General features: G+C 45.8%; 1 protein-coding gene across 4 annotated transcripts in view; it reads right to left on the reverse strand.

The window, feature by feature from the left end:
- Positions 1-21,259, reverse strand: part of SEPTIN11 (septin 11) — a 121,469-nt gene that overhangs the window by 37,948 nt on the left and 62,262 nt on the right. For all 4 annotated transcript variants that reach the window (XM_075544159.1, XM_075544163.1, XM_075544161.1 and 1 more), the window contains exons 3-4: positions 13,276-13,471; positions 3,205-3,391 (exon numbers count right to left, since the gene is read on the reverse strand). In XM_075544159.1, coding sequence (XP_075400274.1) covers positions 3,205-3,391; positions 13,276-13,471 — 383 coding nt within the window. The remainder of the gene's footprint in view (positions 1-3,204; positions 3,392-13,275; positions 13,472-21,259) is intronic.

Genomic DNA, 21,259 nt, shown 5'->3' on the forward strand with positions numbered 1-21,259 from the left:
CTATGTATAGCCTCCTCCCTGGGGGATGGACAGCAGAGAAGAGGGTGGGGGGAGATGTCAGACAGTGTAACATATGGCAAAATAATAATAATAATTTATGAATTATGAAGGGTTCGTGAGGTGGGAGGAGTGGGGAGGGAGGGAGAAAAAGAGCAGCCAATATTAAGGGCTCAATTAGAAGGCAAATGTTTTGAGAATGATGATGGCAACAAATGTACATATGTGCTTGACACAATGGATGGATGTATGGATTATGAAAAGAATTGTACGAGCCCCCAATAAAATGATTTTAAATAAATAAATACATTTTTAAAAAGTGAAGATGGCTTGAGGTACCAGTAAACAAAGAAAAGATTGAAGGTGTCAAGGATTTCATTTTACTCAAGTCCACAATCAATACCCATGGAAGCAGCAGGCAAGAACTCAAATGACAAGGAAGAGAAACAGAAAGTGTGCCTCTTGTGAATGGAAACCAGGCCAGAATGTCCTGCATCACCCTCTTGTTCAACACTGTGCTGGAAGTCTTGGAGGGTTCAGCACGAAAAGGCATCCAAGTTGGCAAAGGAGTAAAACTTTGCTTCTCACAGATGGCATGACCCTATACATAAAAAACAAACAAACCCCAAGATGTGGCAAGCGAACGAATGGAAAGATTCAGCAAAGTGGCAGGGTACAAAATCAGTTAGCTCCGTTTCTACTACCAAGAAAACTCTGAAAAGGACAACCAGAAACATAATACCACTTACAAGAGCCACCCAAAAGGTGAAACACTTAGTACAGAGGAAACTCAAAACGATACACTGCAGTGGGCAAATCTGCTACAAAAGGCTCCTTTAAAATTTAAAAGAGCCAATATGTCATTTTGAACACTAAGGTATGCCTGACCCAAGCCATGGTCTTGTCAATCGCCTCGTATGAAAACATGAGCTGGAAATAAATAAGGAAGACCAGAGAAGTGACTCATTTAAATCAGGATGTGGTGGTAGAGGATTGAGTCCCACAGGCGGCCAAGGAAACAAGCAAATCTCTCTTGAAAGAAATACAGCCAGAACGAATGCTCCTGAGAGTGACGATGGTGACAGTGTGTCTCACATACTTTAGGCATGTCACCAGGAGGTTACCAGTCCCTAGGACAGCGGTTCTCAACCTGTGGGTTGCGACCCCTTTGGGGTTACCCCACAGGAGTTGCCTGATTCATAATAGTATCAAAATGACAGTGATGAAGTAGCAATGAAAATGTCATGGTTGGGGGGTCACCACTGCACGAGGAACTGCATGACAGGGTCGCGGTCTGAGGAAGGTGGAGAATCACTGCTCTAGGAGGACATCATGGTGGGCACAGTAGAGGGGCAGACATGCAAAAGAGGGCGCTTTTCAAGGCTATAGATTGCTAGCCGCTGGCTACAACGAGCTCACACGTGGCCACAGATGAGAAGCCGGTGTAGGGCTGACAATGTGTCAGGCTGCTGTACCAAGGGCCATCGTGAGTCCGAACTGACCTGACAACACCGACCGGCAGCAAGCACACACCTTCCCTGCTTGGGAGTCAACTGGCTGAGGGGCCACACCCTCTGCCCTTCCTTCAGAGCACGCTGGCGTTTACTTCAGGTTTAAGATGATTGCTCGCACAGGTCCTTTCAAGGTTTTTGGGTTTTTTTAGAACACTTTGGATCCAACATTATTTTCTATTGTACAGACCGTGCTTCATGTGTCTTGTAAAAACCCCAGCACTACAAAAGTACACGAAAGTCAAACTAAGGCCATGTTGGAACATGACCCTTCTTGAACCATGAGTCAGAATCGACCTAGTGGCCACCAGCAGATACGGAAAGACTCTGGTTTCCTAGACCAATCTTAGGTTGTTCTTCTCAGGCTTGTGTTTGGAGCTGCTTCCATCAAAGATCCTAAACAAGCATATCCTCCCAAAATTAAAAACTGAAGAGAACACCATCATGAAGTTGTGATTTCTGGAGGCAGGTAAAAAGAAAAAAGTTTTCATACTTGGGGAAAACTGGGTACTCCAGGAAATAGGGGGTGCTGGCAGGGTGAGGTGGCCCTGCTTTCCAAGCCAGCAGAAAGACCAGGCCCCCCGCTGGTGATTCCTCCCCTATGAAGGCTGAGCACGCAGCCCTGAGGTCTGAGTCACAAGGGCAGGAGGAGGGTTTGCATTTATTCTCCCAAGAGGGCTCTCTAGCCGCCTCAAACCCTTCAGGCCACTAGAATCTGTTTCTGTTAGCTAGCACTTCTGAGCGTTGTGGCTGACCACGCCAGGTCCCTTGGGCTCCTTCAAGCAGGGGTCTTTGCACAGGCTGATCTCCAGAGCATGCCATCCTCTCACTATTGTGAACCCTGGACAAAAGACACTAACAAAGTCCCTTTAAAAACTCAAAGTCCCTTCCCGTCCACCTGAAAAGGGGATTTAAGGGAAAATGCCACAGCCTGGTTTGGGGGTTGGCAATGGTTGCCATTTGATTCTTTGTTATTTAGAATGTGTAGACTCCTCTCTGTTTCAAATTGGAAAATCAAATGAATTGCAAAGTGGAGCACAGAAGTTTATCAGCTACATCAGCAGTCCATTTCCTTCAAGTGTTTTGAAACAGAGAGGTGATAAATGATAAAATCCCAGGGCAGCAGGGGGCAGGGAATGGGTCAAAGTGAAATGAAAACTTCTTTTGAACAAACATGTTCTGTTCGGTTTTAAAATCCAAGAAAGTGCATTGTTCTTGTCATGCAGTGGGGGGGGGGGCGCCCTTTTCATTCTGAACTCTGAACTAAAGCCAAACTTTAAAACCACTTTTTAAAGAGAGATTTAGAGAAAGTTAAAAAAGACACCCCCACTTCCACCCCCACCCCCCTCCAACAATAACCTCTTGAATCTTTATTTCAAGCTCTTGAAATTTAACCCTTCCCGTAACTATCTTGGCATCTTCTGGAGATAATTCCCCAAACCTATTAAAAGGAAACAAATTGTGTGCTAATTTAAGAGCTAAAGATATGTCATTTTTAAAAGCCACGTGTTTTGTTTTGGTTTTTTGCCTACTAACATTCAGAAATTACGAAGCATTTTTCTCACGTTGCTAGACCCCATGATTTCTAAAAACCAAAAGAGAAAAGAAAAAAAATTATGTTGAAAGCAGAGACTAAAATAAGGACTTGGAATGAAGATGGCCTAAAAGCAGTAAGCAGGCCAGCAGCGAGTAGTACCTTACTATCCAGCTTTTTCATCGTGACCAGGTCCAGGGACTTGAGAGAATGTCCGGTTGGGGCGATGAAGTAGAGGCACGCGTGGATCCTTGTGTCATGGTAATTGAAAAGCGAACGTTTGATCTTCAACTCCTCCTGCAGGTAGGCCTCAAATTGGGCGTCAATGTATTCCACTATTGGCTTATAGCTAGAACACAGAAGAACATTTTAAAAATACATTTTCAAATCAGCATGTGTCTAGTCTCTTCATGCTGAGAGATGAAGCCCAAGCTCTTTAGTTTGACCTCCAAGACCTTCCGGATCCTCCCACACCAGGTTAGGCTCACCTGTTGTCTCAAGAAGGCACACCGTTGGAGTCGCCCTCACTTGCTTCTGCACCTTTGCCTCTCTACTCTACCTGGACTAACATCCCTCTTCCTCTTATCCTCCTGGCTAGCACTAGTCCTTTCAAATAAAAATTATAAATATTACACGCTGGAATTCCCCTATGCGCATCCAATCACACCATTCTTTCCTGCTAGGTAAAAATGAGCCTCAAAGTCCTTCTCAGGAAAGTGATTTTGATAGACCCTACCGATGAACTGACGTTGGTGCACGGAGCCTGTCTCCACAGTTCCTTGTCCCATCCCCATTAGATAGAGGCAGGTTCTCTGGGCTCCACTGAAGCTCTGTGGCACATGGTCAGTCCATCACTCGATGAAATTAGATGCCTGGATTGTTGTGACCTTTTGCAGTCACAATCACTTCAGCTCCACAGGTGTGTGATTTAAAGGTAAATGTTACAATCTCTCCATCTTCCCAAGTCCTAATTCAAATCTGTTTTGGATCATCCTGGCTGATTCTATTAACTATCAACACAGTCATGAATAGGATATTGGAATCATATACACACGAAATTCTCTGGGGAATAAACAGTGAGTGCATTAGAGGTCACTGTCAAGAGCCCAAGCACTTTTTTAAGCTGGCAAGGGAATACTCAGGTGACCTTGGTCTACTAGGAATCCAGAGGGCCATTCATCTACCCCAATGCACTACCTTGTTGGGGAATGATTAACGCTTTAAGAAAATAAAAAGGCTTCCTCGTCCAAACCCAAGAATCATAAATTAAACCAAAATCCCTGAAAGAGAGTTACAAATCTTTTACAGCAGCAGCGATCCTAAGAGAGAGAAGAAAAATTATGACCAGAACTAAAAGGAGTCAGAGAAAGAAAGGAAGAGCTTGCTGATTGATTCTTTTTCTTTGGTTCTTTATCACCACTCATTGGCTCGATTGGAGTAGATACAATCTCTGGATGTTCAAAAGAAAAAAAAATCCTCTGTAATAAAAAGGTTTTATATCATACCAAGCAAAAGAGAAGATTGAGTGGCAAGAGTTCCAATTTTTCTGGGTGAAAATATAAGTAAGTATTACATAATAATTGTAATAATAGTGATACTGCTAAGAGTTCTATAGGATGATGGCTAGAAGGGTGAATTCAAAACAGGTTTCCTAAGTCCAAAACCCAGCTCCACAACTGAGCTGGCTGAATGAACTTTGGGCAAGTTACTAAACCTCTCTGTGTCTCAATTTCCTTAAAGGTCAAACAGGAACAAACACAGTACCTGTACCCAAGTAACTACTGTCACAAGCAAATAAATGAATAAATGTCAAGGACTGGCCCATAATTAGCGAACAAATATTATAAACAAAAGAATATTATGGCTGACTTTTTAAAAAGACTGAAAAAAAAAAAAAAGGAACTTGACACCCACCAGTTCTGTGGTAGCTGCTCTGCCACTGAGCTGTGCCCTCTAGGGCGGTGACCAGGCCACTCCCGTAAGGTCCTCCCAGGCCCTTCCGTGCTGCAGCTGAGCCTCCAGTCAGTCCCCGGGTTTTGTGGCAGATGTTTGGTAGAAGTGTCTTGTAAGACAAGGAGCTCCAAACACCCACTTTGACCTGACTGGGGGATGTGCAAGGGCTGGGGAGAGGGTGGAGAGGTGGGAGCTCATAGGCAACAGCTCCTTCCTGCTTCCCCAAGTTCTGACTGTCAGGTCCTCAACAGTTCCTTAGCACAAGCCCAGGTCTGTTTCTTGGACCATTTACATCTAGTCTTGGAAAGCAATTTTTTTAAGTCACTATGCTCTATAGAAAAGATTTAATTCCATTGATGAAATTGTTTCTTTAAAATAAATTCTTAGTTTCCAATCATGCTTCTTCCTTGTCTCTGGTTTTGACTGTTCCTCTTGAAATAATGGGAGGTATAATTCAACCTTTACCCTGAATTAATTCACTACAGCCAAGGAAACCCTCTTATATGAATGGAGGGGAATTAAAAGATAAGGACATTTTTCTAGGAACTTCTTGAAGTCCTCGTATCTTGGACCCCCTTCTGTTTGCTCCTCTTAGGTAGGGACCTCTGGCCAAATGTTCAGTCGCTCTTCATTGGACCCTACGTTGTCTCCTACAAAAACATACTTATTCCCACTTCCCAATTGCCATCCAACTGGTGACTCTTCACACATATTGACCTCTAGTCCAGATCTTTTTTTTAAAAAAACATTTTATTAGGGGCTCATACAACTCTTATACATATACATACATCAATTGTATAAAGCACATCTGTGCATTCTTTGCCCTAATCATTTTTTTCCTCTTTTTTTTTTAACATTTTATTAGGGACTCATACAACTCTTATCACAATCCACACATATACATACATCAATTGTATAAAGCACATCCATACATTCCCTGCCCCAATAATTCTCAAAGCATTTGCTCTTCACTTATAGTCCGGATCTTTCATCTAAGCATCGGATCCATCACCCAACTGCTTACTAGATAGTTCTACTTGCTCCTGTAACTAAAGTTAGTCTAAAATTGAACTCCTCCTGCCCCAAGACCCATAATCCCCCGTAGCTTTAGTATGATGAATGGTAGCTCCACCCACCCCAGTGGTCCATAATGGTGGCCCAAATCTCTTTCTCTCTTCCTTCCCACATCCAGTCAAGCACAAAATCCCAACCACTTTATCTCCCACACCATTATACACACATACCCACACACCTATTCCTGGAGAGTCATTCCTAAAACTCACTATTCCCTCTCTCAAAGATTTAATGATACTGATGAACACAAGCCAGCTAGCGGATTTTGCGTTCCTCTGCACAGTTTTCAGAACCGATACTCTCCCTCGTGTGCTAACTCAGCGGTTCTCAACCTGTGTGTCGTGACCCCTTTGGGGGGGTCAAACGACCTTTTCATGGGGATCACCCGATTCATAATCTGAGGAACTGTATTAAAGGGTCATGGCGTTAGGAAGGCTGAGAACAACTGGTCTACCTCCTTTCCACTACCAGTCGTAAAGAAGAAGAAAGCTTAATCCTGAACTTGGCATTTGCTAGTTTCTATGCCTAAAGGAAAAACATGGGTTTATATTCCATTTGGCCAATTCAAAATTCTCTGGATTGTCATGCTTTTATTCAGAGGAAGGGGAGCAAATAAAACCTGACTCTTACATATTCACACAGTTTCGAAAGAAAGAAAGAAATTAGCAGCAAAATGACAGTTAACCCTGTAACTGATGAAAAATGCACTAGGGAAAGTTAAAATTAAGGGGAAAATATTTTATACAATGTTGTCTACACAATGTATTTACGTGAAAGAACTCAAACTCACTGCCATCACGTCGAGGCCAACTCATAGCGATCCTATAAGACAGAGTAGAACCGCCCTGTGGGTTTGGGGGACTCTAGCTGTCTACAGGAATAGGAAGCCTCATCTTTCTTGCAGGTCACAGCTGGTGATTTTGAACTGCTGACCTTGTAGTTTGCAGAGCAAGGTATAATCGCTCCACTGCTGGGGCTCCTTTTGTGTTTACTAGTCATTCTTTATATAATGTCATCTTTAGGGACTGACTCTCCATTATGACCAGTTAACTAGATTTGCAATTAGCCGTGAACAAAAAAGATTGGTGGTTCAACTCCAATCAGTAGCACTGCAGAAGAAAAGGCCTGGTGATCCGTCTCTGTAAAGATTACACCCTGAAACCCCCCTGGAGCAGTCCCACTCTCTAACACCCAGCATCATGATGACTGTGGACCACCTTGAGGGCAGCTAACGGCATCCACAGTGTGGTGTGCTCTTGCTGTTAACCAAAGCCAATTTTCTGAAACCGTGGCCATCCTCAGCAGACAGTGTGATTAAGAAAAGAAGACGTTTAGAATTGAAAAGTCAAGCTGTCCACTTCCCAACTGTTTTAGAACTCCGAGAGACATTTGGAGAGTGTGGGGAGTCTTGCTCTGTGGACTGCAGTCACCCAGGCGTTTCTGAACTGTGACCACAGTGGGCCAGGAGCTGCCTTTCAGAGCCCGGCTCTCGACTGGGAGGCAAACTACAGTTGGTGCTTTCCCGCTGGGCAGGAAAACTTGCCCTCCTTCCTTAGATCCCTTTCCTTCTTCACTAAAAGTACAGACTGGCCAAACCAGGAAGCCCTTAAACAACAAAGAGTTAAATGTGCCATGACACATAACAGGAAACCTTACCAGATTTCTCTTCCTGCCTCCTTCTAGCTAGCCTGGTCAGAAGCAGATAAGGATGCAGGAATGCTGACGTGTCCGAAGCCTACAGAAACACACTGGGACTTTCTTGAAGTCGTCCATCTGTGGCAGAGAAGCCGGCCTACTCCCCAAAGTGGGTAAAAGTAGTGCTGGGTGGAGGGGAACACCAGCAAGGCCTTTCCCACACAGTGGAGGGCAGACACATGCAGGCAGACCCACGCCCGTTGTTTGATAGTAGTCGAGACCCTCTGGGCTATTTTTAAGCAGCGGTCGTCTGGGTTTCAAGTCAACCTCGTCAGCGGTGCCTTCTGAGGGACCAGGTAAAACCTTCCAAAATGCCATTTAAAAGGTTATGCAACAGCCGTGAAGACATTGCAGAAGGAAAATGGTATCTAGGTTAGGTTAATATTACACTTCCTCTCTTCGAAGTCTCCTTGGAAACTATTATTTGACCCAAATGAGTCAGATCACTTCTTAAAGAGCCCGACCAGCTGCAAATCGGAGGCTCAGCTGGGTAGGAGCCAAGTGCTGCTGGCTCGGTGCTGGAGGGAGAGAGCCCAGACTCGAGGCAGGGCAGAATCGCATCTCAGCCCCGAGGTGACCACTTGGAGCCGGCACAACACCAGATGCTGCACTAACAATAAGATGCCAGAGGGCATGTCTCATGCCTGCAGGAAGGGACCTGGAACGGATCCTTGCGGTCAGAGAGGGCACAGCATGACATGATCTCGAAACCCAGGGAGCAAATCTTTAAGGTGTGTGAGAGGCGAACAAAGCAGGGGGCTGGATGCGAGGGTATCAGTGACCGTGTAGTCATCATGAGCCCTTGCCTCTCTCCCCGGCTCCCACAATGCACCTGTCTTTTCTCCTGGGTTGCTGCTTCACTCACTTCCCTTGGCATTGCAAGCAGCCTTCAGGCAAGCACTGCCCCATGAATCCTTTGCACTGAGGTCCTAACTCAGTGGTTCTCAACCTCCCTAATGTCGCGACCCTTCCATACAGTTCCTCGTGTGGTGATGACCCCCCAACCTTTATAAAGTATTTTCATTGCTACTTTATAACTGTAATTTTGCTATAGTTATGAATTGGGTGACCCCTGTGAAAGGGTCGTTTGACCGCCCAAAGGGGTCACGACCCACAGGTTGAGAACCATTGTCTTAAATGAACACCTGCTCAGCGGCAGCAACAGGACTCAGCTGCCCTTTGCCCGACACCATATCCAGACAGTCTACTTTTCCCAGATGCAAAAGCACTCTTTCTCGTGGCTCTAACAACTGCTCCCCTTACACCACAGGGCGATGTGCACTGAAGGGCCTGCGCAGAACTCTGTGGACAGAATACAAAGGGGGAGGCTAGGCAAGCAGGTAAGTGATTCTCTACGACGCCCATGAGGCATGAGTTATCAGGGCTGTTGGCTTTAGTGATGGAACGCCCAGCTAGGCACTACACGTTGCCAGACAGAGCTAGTCCAAGTTCCTCTGTATAGAACACACACGACAATGCACTGCCACGGGGGCAATCCCAACCCCAAGACAGAATAGAACTGCCCCTCAGGGTTCCTGTGACCTAAATCTTTATGGGAGTACAAAGCGCCGCCCCCCCCCCAACCCAGATGAGTGCCTAGTGGGTTTGAACTGCTGACTTTGCAGTTAGTAGTCCAATGTATATATCCTACTGGGCCACCAAGGCTTCCTACACACATCCGAGGGGGCTTCAAGTGTTTATGGGAAAAGTTGATTATCTCTTCATTCCATTTTTCTGGGAACTTTTTGAAGGCCCGCCCATATAAACGGTTTCAAGGGAAAACACACAAGTTAACAAACACATCAGGAGTTGGAGGGAGAGGGAGAGTCAGGACTCAGTGGACACAGTGTGTGTCAATAGTGGTGGAATAACTAAGCAGACACAGTGATGAGGAGGACTACACAACATGACAAATGGCATCGGTGTCACTGGGTGTACATACGAGGCACTGAGTGGGCAAATGTTTTATATCTTTGACCACAGTTAAAAATAATAATTACCTTCACATCACCGTGAATGAGGAGGAGTGCATGATGGGGACCCAATGCCCATCTGTAGACAGCTGGACATCCCTTCCAGAGGGGTAGTGGGGAGGAGATGAGTCACTCAGGGCTCAGTGAAGCAACAATGAAACTCAAATCTTCCTCTAGTTCCTGAATGCTTCCTCCCCTCCCAATTATCATGACCCCAATTCTACCTTGCGGACCTGGTTATACCAGAGGATGTACAGCGGTGCAGTAGGGATCTGGGTTAATTTCCCAACCTCTTGTATGCAGATATTGTACCAATGAATCTAGAGTCTTTGATACATCCTCCTTAGTGGGTCCAATCAGCATAATGCCATCAATATAATGGACCAGTATGACATTTTGTGGAATAGACAGGTGATCAAGGTCCCTTTGGACTAAATTATGGCATAGGGCAGAAGAGTTGATGTACCCCTGGGGGAGAGTTGTGAAAGTATATTGTTGCCCCTGCCAGGTGAAGGCAAACTGCTTCTGGTGGTCCTTCGAGACCGGTATTGAGAAGAAGGCATTAGCCAGATCAATAGCTGCATATCAAATACCAGGAGAAGTATTAATTTGCTCAAGCAATAAAATCACATCTGGAACGTCAGCTGCAATTGGAGTCACCACCTGGTTAAGTATATGATAATCCACTGTCATTCTCCAGGATCCATCTGTCTTCTTTACAGGCCAAATAGGTGAGTTAAATGGCGAATGTGGTAGGAATCACCATCCCTGCATCTTTCAAGTCTTTGATGGTGGCACTGATCTCTGCAATCCCTCCAGGAATGAGGTACTGTTTTTGGTTTACTATTTTCATAGGCAATGGCAGTTCTAATGGTGTCCACTTGGCCTTTCCTACCATGATAGCCCTATTCCACATTTCAGGGATCCAATATGGGGTTCTGCCAGTTACTAAGTATGTCTATTCCAATGATGCATTCTGAAACTGGGGAAATAAACACAGAGTGGGTCTGGGGGCCTACTGGACCCCAGTAGGAGGAGGCCTTCAAAGGGACCCGGCCTCCTCATTCAAGGGGTTGTGGGTCTGTAAACTGGCTCAGTTCTGGGAATTGATTGAGTGATCGTGACTGTCTATTCTTCTGCCTGTATAGATCACGTAAATATTTAGTAGGTTTCCCATCTATTTCATTCCTAGGGACACCTAGGCCAATGCCATAATTCCACATGAGACAGGTTGCTTTGATTACTACAGAAGCTTTGTTGTCTAATATAACCATGTCCACCCTGTCTAACACATTTTGGTACCAGGAGTGGGGTATGTCTAGATATTCCTACTAAAGTGAAGGATAAGCTATTGCATTTGGCACTTACAGGAGGTATTAACTTTGCTATATTATGTGCACCAGGATTAACAGTGGGCACTGACCTAAGCGAACTCTGACATTTGCCCACAATGGGGCTGATTGGTCCCTGTGATGGTAGAGGGCAGGTGTCAGCACTGAATCAACAGAGGACTACCTGGCGGCCCTCAAGACTTGAAGGACTGCCAGTGTCTCACCACTCTCTCCCAGGACTGAGTTGCACTGAGCCATTTGTACTGCTTTATAATTTAACTGTTTATTTCTTGTGTCATATGTCCATCTATCTGTATATATATACATATATAATTACTAGTAATCTGGTTTTGTCTCTCTAGAGAACCCTGTCTAACACAGGCTGCTACCTAAGGACAGTTGTTCACACACACACACACAGCTGCTCTTCTGGGGAAAGAGGAGGCTTCCTGCTCCCATAAAGGCTTATTTAGAAATCCCAAAGAAGCAATTCCATGGCATCCTAGAGATCGCTGGAGGTCAACATCAACTCAGTGGCCATGGGTTTGGTTTTTCTATCATGTTTTTTTTATTTTAATGAATGGATCTATCAGATTAATTTGTAGCCTTGATCTATACACAAATTATAGGGCAAAAGTTTACGGAAAAAATGTTGTACTTTCTTAAGTACGTCAAATGTGCCATGGCTTTAACATATACAAAGAATTTTATTGGGTATTTTACCTAATTATCCTACAAAACTCTGAACAGAGAGAGAGAGAAAAAACTTAACTCTAAATCAGGGAAGGGGACTGTTGGGGCCTCAAGCCACATAAGACCAGAGAAATAATCGGGACCAGCCAATGTCCTACACCTCACTGAAGAGAAGCTGTTCCACCCACCACACTCTCACTCAGTGCTGTGGAGTCGATGCTGCCTCATTGTGACCCTATCAGACCGGGAGAACCACCCCTGTGGGTTCCCGAAACTGTAACTCTTTTTGGGAGTAGAAAGGCCAGTCTTTTTGCCATGGAGAAGCTGCTGGTTTCTAACTGCTAACCTTGCTGATCAGAGCCCCACGAGTAACCACTATACTACGAGGGCTCTTACAGCCATCACCTTAGGGGTGCGCTAATTAAATGTTTGACCAAATACAGCAAGTTCATTTTTAAGTTGATAATTTTGGATGGCCCCCAAATGAAGTCTTCAATACCCAAAAGGCCCTTGGCAGAAAAAAAGGCTTCCCACACCAGTTATGAATCAACCTGAATGCTTGAGAAGGGGTGACAGAAGTCACACTCATTTAGACTGAAGGGGGGATTGGACCCTAGCATGCAGCCTAACTCTGGTGACCCCAGAAACTTCACAATCGACCCCCAGTGCCTTGCACTGCAGCATGAACATTGATATGTAGAGCTGGGGCCACCTAGCAAGTAACTAAGATTCGCCCAATAAATCTTCCATAAAATACGGTTTCCTCACTATAGGATTTCAGGAGCTGAGCGTCCTTCTTTCCTAGGTCTCCGCAGACGAATAGGATGCTTCTAAGTATCACAGCAAGTTCAAGAAAGGGCCATGGCCCCACAGCGAGCTGAGAAATCCCAGACTATACACAGAGTCTTCTCGTTCCCAGACAACATTGGGCTTTTCGTACAAAACCATCCATTCAGTTTTCACCGAGCTCCGTAAGCACGAGGGCATCGAGTCAAATATTCCAATCTGCCACACAGAAGGAGTAGGGCTTATTCTCATTTCAAACTACTTTTTCCTATGATGCCTCTTAGGTTGTCAGGTGAGAACTCGGGAAACCACATTGCCCCGCCTTTTCTTGCAGCTGGTCCTCTAGATGTGACCTAGCTTCCACCTACCAGCGAGCAGCCACAAAACACCTGGCAGTAAGGAGTGAGCAACATAAGGTCACCCACAGAGACAGGGAAGGTAAAAGCATTTGGTTCTCTGGAACAAATTTGGTGGCAGTTCTAGAGACTTCTCCAGTATGTTAGGGAGAACCTCCAAACCTGATTCCATGACCCTCTTGAAAGAATATCATAAGCTATCCCCACTTCTACCAATCCCGTTTCTGCTGAAATGGGCGAAAATGGATTGTGTTGTCTGATTCCAATACAAGCCCCATAACCACTGACCACACAAACAACCCTTGAATTGACCCAGGATGAATTCTGCCACCTCCTCCTCCATTCACAGCCCCATAAAACCCCGAGATGCACCTGTCATCTTTGTTGATCTGGTCTCCAAAGCCCACGGTGTCCACGATGGTCAACTTCAGCCGGACGTTGCTCTCCTGAAGCTCGTAGCTCCGGGCTTTCAACCGGACGCCTGGCTCATTGTGCGTAGCTGGGTCACTTTCAAATTTGGTGTTGAATAAAGTGTCCATTAGCGTGGATTTGCCAATGCCTGTTTCACCTAGATGAACCAGGAGGGAAATATAAAGATGAGGCAGGTTATTGCCTGGTGGACATCACTTCATCCGCATTTTTTCCAATCACAGCTGCAACATTAAAAAAAAGTATCACCAGAAATCCTACCACACGTGATAATTAGCTCCTCATCTCAGCATCACCCATGGAATAAAGACCTCCCTGGAAATGCTGTAATAAATTCCAGACTCGATGGTGCTGGGGTTGGAATTTTATTTTTGGTGTGGAACGGAAGAGACCAGGCAAGATCGTTTCTTTACCTCTGGAGGGAGAAACTGCTCCTCCAGGTGTGCCTGTGGCCCGTTCACACACTGCAGCAGCGTGCACTGGGCTTCTCTCCTTCCACATGTTAGCATGTGAGTCTTTAGTGTCTGCTCCATAAAGAAGAAATGGATTCCATTTGCATTGAGATAAACATCTGGTGTTACCCAAAAGGATGGTTTCCCAAACAACACTCTTGACAACCACAAGATGTCACACCTTAAACTCACCTCCCTCGCAGTGTCTGTCCCACCCCCAGTGGAGTGCTTACTGAGCTAGGTCCTGTGGGAAAGCTGCCAATGCATAATCTCATTGAAATCCTACTACCACACACGCCCACGAAGTAGGGACCATTGCTTTCCCCACCTTACAGCCGGGCCACTGGGGTTTACATCGTGTTTAAGCAACGTGCCCAAAATAACACAGCCAAGTGGCAGATTGATGGCTCTAACCCAGGACCCCACATTTAACCAGCTCAACCTCTTGACTTTACTACCGTGGCGAAGACTGGTTACCAAATATTCCCCCTCGGTTATGGTGAGAGGTCTGTAGAACTCTGTCTCCATCCTCTCCCAATCCTCTCTCCCTCAGGTATGTAAAGGTTGGGAATTTGCACCTACCCAGTGGCACCAAGGAAGAAAGTCCTAGGGATCGGTTTCCATAGATTACAACCACTTGGACCCCGTGTAGACGTCATTCCCGCCGTACTTGCCCAGGACCTGCTGTGTACCGAACATGGTGCCAAACACTGTGGGGATGGCATTGAACTAACAACTGTATTCTCCCACAGCGTAGAATCTAGCCTAGAACATGCATGAATTCCAAGAAGGTTCTAATTGATTAGTATCCTAAGATATTCCAAGTATCTGCCATAACCACATCCGCTTTTAGGCGCAAAATCAAAATCATGCCTTATAGCCTATGGCCTTGCTGGTTCACTACAAATACTGAGCAGAGCTGGGTCTGACCAAGAGGCAGTCAAAGAGGCCTGACTATTCTTGGCAAGGGTAAGCCAAACTGAGGGTGATCAGTCTGTCTAATCAGTTGGGAAGGAGAGATACTCAATCTGCACATAACAAATGGTGACTTCCAGTAAAAAACAGAAGCCTACACCTACAATACAATGCCATTGAAAAGTTGGGCAGAAAAGTGTATGCGTAAGCGGTGAGCCGACTCCTGTTTTATCTAGAATAGCACTCCAGAGCCCCACCAATAAAAGCAGCATACACTCTTGTCTGCTGCCCGACCATTGCTGATTCCATGAGCCCGAGGTAGAGCGGTGCTCCCATAGGGTTCTCAGTGGCTGATTTTGCAAAAACTCGACTGCCAGATTCTTCTTCCCCGGAGCCCGGTATGTACTCAAGCCTCCCCTCCTCCCTTTGAGTTAGCAGCTGCCGAGCACTTCAACCATTTACTCTCCCCAGGGCAACCTAGCCTAGTGAACCTAACCTTAACCGATATCTCCTCTAAGCTCTTACTTTTGATCCGTGGCTTAGCAAATTCACTGAGCAAAACAAATACACATATGTAATGGATAAAGAAATAAAACACGGCTCCCACTTTCAAGACACTTCAAATCTGGTACACAATTCAATCTATAGAAGGCACACCGGTAGCCAATGTCCTTTCGGGAGTTATCTCTTTCCAGGAAAGGACAAAGGGGCACAGCAGAGCTAACTTATAATGTCCTCTCGGAGCAGGCAATGGTGTTGCTGTAGAAAACGGCCCATGTAACTTTCATCCCTTCCCTGAGCAGCAGCAGACGTAATGTCCGTGACAAGGATTCCACACTGGCTGGACAGGACTGGAAGGACCATCTCATCTGACCAGGCTGACCATCACTGAAGAACATACGGATCAGGAACCACCATGATCTCTTTAAAGGAAAGTTCATGTTCATCGTCATTGGCACGAAGATAAATGACCGGTAGATAAGGTAGAAATGATGGGCCATTAACAAGACAGGCCCTGCTTTAGCACAGGGCTCATCAAAGGATCACACAGACCATGGTTGCTCTACATTTTCCAGTGCTCTGCTTTCCATTTCTATCTGCTGTGCTTTGGAAAGTCATCATTTGAAACAGCAGCCGTGCGAGCGGCATTGTGGGTCACCCAAAGCAGTCCAGTAAGAAATGACAGCTTTTAAAATAAGAGACATGACAGGACCAGGGATTTCACAGACCAATTCTTATTTCCTTAATTTCTTAAAAGCTGCTGGAGACCCTTAGTGCAGCCATGGTTCTTCCTAACGAAGTAACTGATGGCTACAGGACCCAGGTTCCAATTCAGACCCTGATGCTGTTCTGAAACAAGGGAATGCCTCCACGAACTTTGAAGCATTCCAAACTCCTTTGCAGAGCTCCTTGGTACAGGGTGGGCACTTACCTTAAAAGCTGCTTCCAAAAATTTTAAATGATCACGGTGATAGTTGATACTGGTAGATATTGGTAGGTTCCTGATTTATCCGCGTCTAAGTGTATCTGCCCAAACACTCCATTGCCGGAGTGATTAGAATTTCACCCTGGGAGCTGCAGCTGCAGCTTCTGTTTGAGCTGTTCCTGCCAAAGCTGGTGAACACGCCGCCCACATCACAGTGGAAAACAGCCCTGCCTTTGCCTTTTTCTCTCGGGCACATTTGACCCACATGTTCTCAGGTGGACATGAAAAAGCCCGGAAGGATTGTATTATTAATTAGGCAGTAACTGTAGATGGATCAAACAGTTTCGCTATGATGTAGCTAAATAGACAGCTTCTCTTATTTTAATTGCCAAGACTGGCTACCTGGCTAATTATCCCAGTAATTATGCATGAAGGTCTGCTTTTCTCCTCTAAATACTCTAGATTTTATTCTTGGATGGAGCCGGGGAACTGTGAAGCTAAAGTATGCTACTAGAACTTCTCACAGAACCACCTCTGATGAATCACGACGCCATCCGCCATGGGCGGGACTCGACAGGGACAGCCAAGGGACCCTTGGCCTTGCAGAGACTGACTGAACCACACAGCCACATTTTGAAAACCTATGGACAGGTATTTTGAACTAAAACCATGTTTTGCCCAGAGAAAACTACACTAACAACCTGCTTTATGTTAAACTTTGACCTTGCATTTGACGGATAATAGGTGTTCCATAAATACCCATCGAATGACTAAATAAACGCGTTGCATCAGGCTCTGGCCAACAAAAGGTGCTGCCTCATGCGGTCGACGGCTGAAAGCAGCCCTGCCTTGAAGCTCTGAGTTCTCACTCGCTCGTCCTACTTTCTCCTGATTTTCTTTGCTTCATTCGAATTTTCATTCCATTCACTCACTTTGCCCTCTAGGCCTGGAAAGCGACGAGAGTAAAATGGGTGAGACGTAATGGTAATTTCCACAATCTGTGTCAGCCATGTGATAGCACTGGCTAAAACGGTCTTAATTTCGAGTGCTGGCTATTCTTCTTCCCCATCTCCTCAAGGATGGGTGAAATGTTGCTTTTTCAAAACCGCTTTCAAAATGTATGACTAATCTGCTTGGAGTCTACTCTCAAACTTCCCCCACCCCACCCCCTCCACCAAGGCGGGGCGCTATAATATCCTACTCATCTTCCGAGCGTCACAAAGAAGGGACCAACAGTAGAAGCTGGATCAGAGTTGATGAAGCTTAGCACAGAGTTCGTCTCCTTGTGCAGAGGACGGGCTGGAGCCACACCCACGTCATGGTGAAGAAAGGCCCCGCGACTAGCTCTCCTGGGATAAGAGCCTGTGACACAGCAATGGCTCCTGTAGACTGAAGCCCAGCTTTGGGAGTGACTGGCTGTGTTGTAAGCAGGAAGGACAGTGTGGGACATTCTGCAACGCTGAGTGGTTTGTTATCCGATTTAGTATCAGCGTTCTCTTCCTGGTGAAATGAAACCTCCTCTCCTCTCCCGTTCTTCTCAGCAGAGAGGGAGGTTCCACGAACAGCCATTGACTCCGGAGCGCCTGGAACAAGATGAAGCTCACGCCAGGCTCGATTTCTTTCTCACGGTTATTCCCTCGGCATCCAATCGAGAGGCCCCGGCACCAAGCCAAATTACTTATGACTTTTCAGGCCTTTTTGAACAAATCATCTGTTTCTCGCTAGAATCCCAATGCTCTTTTTTTTTCTTTCTTTTTTTAACATTTTATTAAGGACACATACAACTCTTATCACAATCCATACATATACATACATCAATTGTATAAAGCACATCCATACATCCCCTGCCCCAGTCATTCTCAAGGCATTAGCTCTCCACTTAAGCCCTTTGCATCAGGTCCTCTTTTTTTTTATCCCCTCCCTCTCTGCTCCCCCCTCCCAATGTGCCCTTGGTAATTTATACATCGTTATTTTGTCATATCTTGCCCTATCCGGAGTCTCCCCGCCCCCTTCTCTGCCGTCCCTCTCCCAGTGAGGAGGTCACACGTGGACCCCTGTAATCAGTTACCCCTTTCCAACCCACTTGCCCTCCGCTCTCCCAGCATCACCCCTCACACCCCTGGTCCTGCTCTTTTTTATGCTCAATCCTCTTCCAAATTTTGTCACATGAAACTAAAGCAATGCTGCAGTAAACTTCACACATGTACACACTGTGCTCTTGTTAAAAGAGAAAATAAAATACCAACGGGTATTAGAATGGCAGGGCAATCACGAGGTGTCCTACTAACTTCATTCAGTGTGCCCCTCTACTCATGCGGGTGGCTGGCCAAATACTCTGAATGACTGGCATGCCTCTTTACAGACTCTTAACAATAGATGGACTATGGAAGGATTGCAAGAATTTCTTTTCGTACAGATATTTGCTGCCCGAGGTTGGCGGCGCGAGGATCTGCGTGCTCCATCCTCAGAAGAGGCGCCTGGCTGGTGCACTGGTACGTGCCCTGCTGCTGAAAGGTCAGGGGTGTGAACCCACTGCACTATGAGCCCGTCTGCTTCCCCAAAGATGACTGTGCTGGAAACCCTCTGGGCGGCTCTCTGGCCGACAGGGCACCTCTGAGTCAGAATGGGCTTGACAGCAAGAGGTGTCTTATTTTTGGCTTCATCTCTGAGGACAAATTTGCTTAATATTCATGCTGACCCCTTTCCCAAAGAGCGAACGCTGGTTCCAGCCCCAGGCTTCCGAAGGGCTGTGGGAAGATGCCCAGGACTTTCTGTAGACTTTCTGTAGATCAACTGAGAGAAAACGCAGAAGAACCTCATCAGCTTTCTCTCGTGTGTGTACAAGACCCAAAGGTAGGGATGTCATTGCGAGAGAGCTGTTTGATTCCTTTTGCTGCGTGTCTTTTCCGCCGCCAGTCTTCTGGCTCCTAAAAATCATTGACTGCACACCTCCATGATAGGATCGCTGAAGACAAATGGGTGCACAAGCAAATGTGGTGAAGAAAGCTGATGGTGCCCGGCTATCAAAAGAGATAGTGTCTGGGGTCTTAAAGGCTTGAAGGTGAACAAGCGGCCATCTAGCTCAGAAGCAAATAAGCCCACATGGAAGAAGCACACCGGCCAGTGCGATCACGAGGTGCCCAAGGGACCAGATATAAGGCATCATGCAAAAAAAAAAAAAAGATATAAGTGTGTGTATGTATGTGTATATGTATATATATATGTGTATATATATATTATATTAAATGAAGGGGGAAGTGCAGAGTGGAGACCCAAGGCCCAAGTGTCGGCCAATGGAGATCCCCTCATAGAGGGGCTTAGGAGAGGAGATGGGTTAATTAGGGTGTGAGGTAGTATCGATGAAGAACACAGCTTTCCCCCAGATCCTGGATGCTTCCTCCCCCCAACTACCATGATCCGAATTCTACCTTGCAGGACTGGATAAGGCAGAGGCTGTACACTGGTACATATGAGGGTTGGAGGTACAGGGAATCCAGGGTGGATGATACCTTCAGGACCAATGGTGTGAGGGACGATGCTGGGAGAGTGGAGGGTGAGTGGGTTGGAAAGGGGGAACTGATTACAAGGATCCACATGTGACCTCTTCCCTGGGAGAGGGACAGCAGAGAAGGGGGGAAGGGAAACCCCGGGTAGGGCAAGATATGACAAAATAACGAGGTATAAATTACCAAGGGCATATGAGGGAGGGGGGAAAGGGGAGGGAGGGGAAAAAAAAAAAAAGAGGACCTGATGCAAGGGGCTTAAATGGAGAGCAAATGCCTTGAGAATGATTGGGGCAGGGAATGTATGGATGTGCTTTATACAATTGATGTATGTATATGTATGGATTGTGGTAAGAGTTGTTTGAGTCCCTAATAAAATGTAAAAGAAGAAAAGAGAAAAAAATGATTAGGGCAAAGACTGTACAGATGTGCTTTATACAAATGATGTATGTATATGTATGAACTGTGAAAAGAATTGTATGAGCACCTAATAAATTGTTAAAATAAAAAAAAAGAGGAAAAAAAAAAAGACCATAAAGAAACTCAATATTGGGCAATGAATGTGCAAATTTGCTTTACACACTTGATGTATGTATGGATTGTGATAAGAGTTGTATGAGCACCTAATAAAATGATTTAAAAAAATGTGTCTGTTTTTCCTCTCTAGGGACCTCTCGTATGTTTGGCTGGTAGCCCCCTGTCTCCCACCCAGGGTGCACCTATGACCCAGCTCTGGACACTCAGAGGGCTCGTGGCCGTGCAGTCCTGGTTGTCAGGAAGGACTTCACACACCACAGCTCGAGGCCACCCTGCTGCCGCCGTTAGAAACCCCAACCCAAAGCCGTAGAAGCAAGCAGGACCAAGAGCCAGGCACAGAGTCCTAACCTTTGAAAATGCAGGGGGGGAGGGGGGGGCCTGGAGTCAACCTTCTCAGCCACACCATCCAGTAAATTACATTTTGGGGATGTGTTTGGGTTGGGGAAGGAGGGCGCTTAATTAAGTTTAAACTGGATGTAGCAAGCTTCCCAATGCATAGTCAATCCGAGATGCAACGCTGCCGCCAGGAAGATGAAGCAGGGCCCCGGGCCGTGGCAGGAGGAGACTACAGAAGCAGAGAAAGACAGAAATGGGTTCTGTTCTCCAAACATGCCGACTCTAACCCTGGGAGACCCAGATGGGGCTTCCAACCCGCAAAACCGTAAGATAGCAATGTTTTGTGGACTCCAGGCACCAAAAGTAATTTCCCAACACCGGAAGTTATTGAAAGTTTCTAACTTCTAGAAGGATTCTACGGCTTTATCTCTATATTGAGTGGGAATGGTGTAGATGGGGAAGGGGCTTATATTTTTAACAAAAAGCATGCATTACATTTGTTATTTTGAGGGGAAAAACAATATTAAATGCACATAAGAGTAAAACTAGAATAAAATCTTAGAATCACAAATATTACTCAAGCAATAGCAAGTAAAAAAGTAAAGCAAGTAGCAAATGCTTTACCTAAAAAACCAGCAACCACCAGCCAGCATTAATGTGGCTTGTGAGGAATTTCAACTAGTGGCACAATGATGCTATTAAACCCAGGGGTCAGTCATTGCTACCCAACTCTGTCAAGCCAGACCCTTCCAGGAAGA

The sequence above is a fragment of the Tenrec ecaudatus genome, chromosome 3, assembly GCF_050624435.1.
Source record: "Tenrec ecaudatus isolate mTenEca1 chromosome 3, mTenEca1.hap1, whole genome shotgun sequence".
In the NCBI taxonomy this organism is placed as follows: domain Eukaryota; kingdom Metazoa; phylum Chordata; class Mammalia; order Afrosoricida; family Tenrecidae; genus Tenrec; species Tenrec ecaudatus.